General features: G+C 32.0%; 1 protein-coding gene across 1 annotated transcript; it reads right to left on the bottom strand.

Moving 5' to 3' along the window:
- Positions 1-5761: 5761 nt before the first annotated feature.
- LOC149536973 (subtilisin-like protease SBT4.14) lies at positions 5762-6361 on the bottom strand. The gene is made up of 3 exons (XM_089806389.1): positions 6291-6361; positions 6072-6169; positions 5762-5970 (listed from the first exon to the last, which is right to left on the bottom strand). The coding sequence occupies exons 1-3, from the start codon at positions 6359-6361 to the stop codon at positions 5762-5764; spliced, it is 378 nt and encodes a 125-aa protein (XP_089662515.1).
- Between the last annotated feature and the right edge of the window lie 728 nt (positions 6362-7089).

The raw sequence follows: 7089 nt of genomic DNA, 5'->3' as shown, positions 1-7089 counted from the left end.
ATCCATTTCTACACATTTCATTAGTTTACTTCATCATCAAATTCTAAGTAATACTACTAGTTTTATGTCATTGAAGGTGAATAGTTTTACTTTTGTTAGCCTTTTCCTTTACAAAAGGGTGACACAAGTTTGTGCTTTCACCCAATTAACAAAGCGTGCATTGTTAATAGAGTTGATGTGGTTATTTAATAAAGGAAGAGCACAAGTCTGAAAAGAATAAAAGTTTTGGTAAAATTAATTATGGGATGACATCAAGCAAGAATCTAGATTATTCTAGAAGATTCTAATAAATTAAGTAATTTTTTTAATGAAATCTATGGATGAAATTGGTTAGCTATGATTGTATCAATAATATTTAAGGAAGGTTTCATGGTCTAAAATAAGTTCAAGTTCCTAGGTAAATTATAGCTAACACAATGCATAAAATATTTTACCCAATGACAAATTTAATGAATGTAAGCTAACATGTGATCGAATGGATCAAAGAAATTCAAGGAAACCCTAATGAATGTGATTAAGAGGAAAAATTATCTATATAAGGGATGAAAGAGAAAGAGGTTGCTATTGATGGTTGTTGATACTCAAACAAAGATAGAAGAGTCACTAAGCATAACAGAGTTGGGATAAACTATGAATTAGAACAAGAAGAATGATGGTATGAAGAGTGTGTGTTGATTAACCAACAAGGAAGAGTTTGAATAAGTGTTTAGAGAAAATAGGAGACCTAAATAAGAAAAAGGTAGTGCTATTTCAAATAGATTATTTGACTGCTACTTTCTAACCATTGTAGTATTAAATATCTTAACTGAGTGGAATTAATATTCCTACTTTTAAATACATTTTAAGGTGGAATTGATGTAGGAGCATCCAGGGTGTGAGAGCAACCTTGCATCTCCCAACAATATTTTATTTTTAGTCTTTTCTATTTTAATAAGGACTAGTAGATAGGGTTGTTACTATTTATTGGAATATTCTATTTTTAGTAAGTTTGTCATATGAGCTTGAAATGTTCTCATTTTCTGTAAGAAGGTTCATTTTAGAATTATAAGCCTACCATAAAAATCTCATTGCTCCATCTTAAGTATCAAAGAAGTTATTGTGGATTTTCAGTGGAAAATTTGTAGAAAAATCTTTAGGCTCACCATTGGAGGGTTTAAAGCACTTAGATGTGGTCAAAAAACTAGATGGAAGGGTGCTATCACAATTTTGAGCTTGTAGATCAAGAGCTAGAATTTTTGAAAAGTGGTTATAATAGCCAATCGAAGCAATGGTTCGAGAGTTATGGCCTTCCAAAATTGGGCTACCCAGAATTCCTAAAATAAATGTAAAAAATATATTTGGCTAACTCTATGTGTATAGTTAGGGTTTTTCAGCCCTAGGTATTAAGTTTGAGCATCTAGAACATTCTCAGGCAACATAAAATTACCTATTTAAGAAAGACTTGAACATTTTCTATAACAACTCTAGGTGATAGTTCGCAGCACTATCTTGTAGATTACTATGATGAAGGTGCCCATTTGGGTTAGCATATTGTAATTGAGAATTCTATACTTCCTCATTTGCAGTGATAATAAGGAGTCCATATTTTGTTCTCACATTTCCTATTATTTCTTTATTTCTGTTATGTGTTTATGGTATTAAGGAAAGCACCCTTTATTAGGAATTCTAACGAATGTAGAGATACCTCTAATCAAGTCACTCATGAATAGGGTGAAAAAAAATCCCCTAAAAGGGTTACTTTTAATAGATATTTTTGTGACCTTTAAGAGGGTTCACTCTTAATTGAGCTCACTTCAAAAGAGTGAATTTCTTTGTCGATGACAATTCTCATAGTGGTTTTTACCCAAATTTGGTTTTCACATTAAAATGTAGTGTTGATTTGTTTATGAGTATTCACATTTTATTTACTACATAGTCATATACATACTATTATATACTATTATGAGTTGGTTGCGTGCTTTACTAATTTGATTGCTCATAAATTTTATAAGGTACAAATTGTTTTAAGGACCTGACATAGAAGATTCACCCCGCTCTTAGTTATCCAACATTTTATTTGGCTACTTTTCTTTCTTTGCTAAAGTTTTTTTCTAATGATGTGCAAACAATTTTTGATGTCACCCTAGAACCTATTGATGCATGGAGAAATTTTGATGACAAGGCCACTATTCAATCTAGCTCTTGATGGATAAGCCACTTATTGTTATTTATAATTATTTCATTTTAAGCTTTTCTTATCTAAATATTAGTTTAATTTCGAGCTCTACCAACATGACTATTTGTATATATTTTTAGCATTGTTAAGAATATGTTTAATTATTCATGTCCTCCATCCAAGCTATGTGATGACAATGTAAAATTTGGCAAATTTTGAATTTTGATGGTGTTAGTGTTGTTCATCAATATAGTAAGATTGTAAATATCGATGTTAGTCAATTGTAAATATTGCTACGATGTTGAGTTTTCTTTCTGGTTCTTTCCCAATTGAACTCTTGAACCAGTTATTATTATTATTATTATTATTATTATTATTATATATATAGTGGCTCGTCCACTTTTGCCTAAAAATAAAGAATATTTTTAATTATATTTTATTAATGGACCATACACACACACTAATTGATAAAAATGACATTAGTTGAAGTTAGTTCTATAAAAATACGAATCAAATAGACTTTTTTGGAGGTGTAAGCATAAAATATAAAATATAATCAAAATAACCACTTAATAAATAGTCCAAACTTTTCTTAGACATTTTTTTGTGCTTTGTTTTGTCTTATTACAAAAAAAGAGCACACAAAAATCTAAAATATTATTATTTTTCCTACATCTAAGAGAGGTCACAATACACTCCAATGGGGCTTCTCACACTGTAATTCCCATAGACCCATATTAAGGAGCCTGAGACCAAAACATTACAAGGTATAGAACCACCCTCAATTGTCATATTGAAAGTTAGTTTTTGGTTGATTTTTAAAAATTCTAATATGTCTGGTGACACTATTATATTTAATCTAGAGGGTGTATTTATTATAGTCTTGTATGTAGATTTTGGAGATCCTACATTTGTAACTATTCTAGAAAATTTAGCATAAATAAACTCCCTTGGACTAGAAACCACCATTATAGAAGGGTAGGTAAGCTCTATTGCACCATTTTGGAATGCTCCAATAGAATCACATGTAATAAATTCTAATGTTAAGCACTGTAGGGTAGTATCATTATAGCCTTGACTACATAACATTTTTATGTAATCATTTACATCGTTGTAATATATAAGCCCTGGATTGATTGCCTTAGTTGGATTTATTTATCCCACACCATATCCAAATTCTCCATTCCCATTATGAGGCAATGATGCATCCATGATATATGCTACATAAAAAGTGAAATTATAAAAAATTAGTGCACAAGAACACATTATAATTAAAGTAAAAGTTTTTTACATAAATGCTAATAATAGATCTTACAAAGAAACCACCAAAATTTTGCAAAATTATCTGATTATATGTTTATGTGTCCATGAAGAAATGATTAAAAATTCTATGATCTATATACTAATAACATTCCTCTCTATAAGAAAATGAAAACAAATTTGAACTTTTCTTTTTTGTGTGAGGAATAGTTGTTGATTGGGGAATGGTACAGACATGAATACCTGTAGTCATAAGAGAAGACTTGATAGCAACTAGAGACCACTCCGAGTGATGTGACTTTACAAACCCTACTACTCCTATAGCATGAGGATATGTCATGGATGTCCTTGATATTACATTAAATGCTAGAACCTTGCATCACCTAAAAGCTCAATAAGTGATGAATGTGTAGGCCAAGCAGCCAAAATATTTACACCTAGGGCAGCGATATAAGGCTAACAATATACAACCTAATTAAGGAAACATCTTGTGATATTTTTTCATTCTAAGAAAGAATCTTAGATATATGAATTAATGCAATAGACGGTGAATCAATTTATAAAAGAATGGGATGAGATCCTTAAAATTCACATCAACATTTAATGTGTAGAGAATCACATGGATATTTAATTTTAATGAAACTCTTATTTTTGTACCTTCATAATGTCCCTCGTGATTGGATTAGGACCTACAGATGAGAATGATGCCACTATGGGTGTGTGTTCCTTTTGAGTAGTACTTTTGAATATCTTTGCATTAGGAGAGCTAGCAAATTTCATCGAATTAGAGTAGCTAAAAAATTATATAACATAAAGTTGTATCATTCTTAAATGATTTTCTTATTGCTATGAGATTTATAAATGAAAAGTATTTTCTCATATTGACATCTTTTACTTAGTAGAGTTGATATAAGATATGATGATATCTCCCTGTGTTGTGTTTAGCAGTGTGGCAGGGACAAGATAGGGATAAGATGTTTCATCAATAGAATCACCTAGAATTATGATACCCTACCCTCCACTAAGGAAGATTGTTTGATCTGGATTATATTCACTTCCTTGGTAGCAAACAACAATCTTTCCCTTGAATTTTGTGGCATCTAGAGAGTTTTTCACACAAGACCTAATGAAGTCATAAAACATAAATTAAGTAGTGGATTTAAAAGTTATCATAAAAAAGAGAATATTGTTTAGATTTTTTTTGTTACCTTGAAACATCATAAGTAAAGCCACTGGAAGTATTAGTAGCATTTCCACCATATATTAAAGGATATAGGGATTGCTCCATAGTGAACGTGTTGAGAGCTAGACCCTGTAACTCTTCTTAATTAAATTTCTAACACATAAATTTAAAATTAAAATAGTGGGAAAGTATATATTTTAACATTAATTGTTTAATTTTATATTTCAAAAGTAAAAAATTGTTTAAAATTATTTATTCTAATCAAATTCGATTATATGAACAATTTTTTAAGTTGAAACTTCCAAATAATAAGTAACATAGTGAAACTTGGAAGATTTACTCTTTCCCATCTAGTTTATCCAAAAATGAGTTGAAGAGTTTACCTCAAAAGACCTGTTGTTTCCTAGTAGAACTTGGGACTTAACACTACAATCAATGGTACTTGCAGCCACTGTGAGGGACCACAGAGAATAATTACCAATGCTCTCTTTGGAAGGTCCATCATTTCCACATGCATTTGATGTAAGTATTCCCCTCTTCATTGCATGAAATGCTCCTATAGCAATGCTATCTTGAAAATAGTCATCATCAAAGCCTCCAAGTGAAACAGAAATGATATCTACACCATTATAGATGGCATCATCAAATGCAGCAAGTACATCTGCATCTTCACAACCCTCGCTTGGTCCTTGGCAATACTCGAACATCTCCTTCAGCAATTCCATAAACACTCGCATTTTTCACAATATTTCCAGCAACTGTGGAGGAGTTGTGTGTTCCATGACCACTTCCATCTCTTGGTGAGAGATAGTCTTCATCAGGAGTTAGAGTGTAGGAGGAAGCACGGTAATACCTGGCACCTATAATTTTCCTGACGACATAGTCAAAATATTTAGAAATCATACACTCATTTGAATATTTAAATAACCCAAAGTGGAAGGCATGGTTTTAATTGGAAAATAATAACATAACAGGAATAAGCCTGACTTGTTACAGGAGGTGAAGTCGGATGCTGTTTGGCACACACCCCTCCACTTGGATGGAATGGAACCGAGTCCTACATCGTTAAAACTTTCTAATTCTGGCCATATTCCTACAAATATTAAAGTCATTTTGCATACCATGTTCTAGAAGACATACCAATTTAGGTTTAGAGGAAAATGTTAGAAATCGTATACCAAATTAGGTTTCAGAGGAAAATGATAGAAATTGTATGTATATGCACCTGTATCTAGAACGCCAATGATGATGTCGTTTTGATAATCCAAATGCTGACTCTGAGCATATAAAGGGAAATCGACAAAATCCCATGATCTAGTTGTAAGGACGTGCCGTTTCTTGCTCTCAAAAACCGAGACAACACCATCCATATCTAAATTTCAACAAAACATACATTAACATATTGTGTGCCATTTTTTTAACAATGACCCTAATAAAAGTAGAACTGTTAAACATGTTTTTGAGCTCTCTAACTTGAAAGTTGTTGGACATGAGACGGAGAAAGCATGGCTGCAAATCCAGAAAAGCTCTTTCCATAGCTGTATTTCAACGATTCCTCAGCCGCTTCATGACTTCAAAGATTGCAATTAAACTGTTATTTCAGATTATACTGCGAATAATCATGCACAGAAATGTAATCCCTGTTTTAAATATAGAAAACGTGGAGATAGATTAAAGCCAATGTAGAATGACCTTCCGTAAACAGATTCTAGGAGTTCACGGTGCACACTTTGAGAATCTCCTCTATCTTGAACGCCTCCCATGTAGACAATATGAAGCTATTTTGGCAAATGAAATTTCTCCGAGTAATAATTTTGGACAAATGAGTCAAATTGGGAGCTAAAAACTGCAATTGCAATAATTATTTTGATAAGAATTGCAAGTGTTTCTATCGGAGGAGGAGTAGAATATAACATACCTTTTTATCAGACACTTCAGACGCAGTCATGCAAAAGTTTTGACCATTGTGAAAAACATTGTGAAAAACATACAGAGAAAAAGATTGCTTGTTCCAGCGTTTCCCATTGTGACTAATGAAATGATCACGTTATACAAAAAGGATATTTAAGGCACTCTCTAAAATGCATCCACGTTGGATGCAACGGTTTATTTTCCAGCATCGATAATTTCAGAGTTTTCTGGGCGGATCTTTCTAACGTAAACAATGTATCAACTTCCATAAAATCAAACTACTAAAGTTTCTTGCTATAAACAAAAAGCTCCAATAAACAATATTAGGATCGGTCGTTACAATGTCTGGAATTGGACTCAGCGCCAACGAAGCCCACCTTGATCTATTTTTTAATGTTCAGGTCAATTTGGAGTTGAGTTAGCAAATGATATTTTTGATAAAGAAAATAGCAAAAGGGTGTTGACCTATGGAATAGACAATGGCTGCTAGATACTGTTAAACATTCACATTACCTAATGTTGAACAACAAGAAGAAACAAAAACTGAGGTCTACCTTTGTCAAAGATAAGGTCCAAAATT

The sequence above is a fragment of the Cupressus sempervirens genome, chromosome 10 (genome assembly GCF_028749045.1).
Source record: "Cupressus sempervirens isolate cs-2001-9-10 chromosome 10, ASM2874904v1, whole genome shotgun sequence".
In the NCBI taxonomy this organism is placed as follows: Eukaryota; Viridiplantae; Streptophyta; class Pinopsida; order Cupressales; family Cupressaceae; genus Cupressus; species Cupressus sempervirens.
Note: the sequence above shows the minus strand (reverse complement) of the source record. Positions and strands in the feature narration are given on the sequence as shown.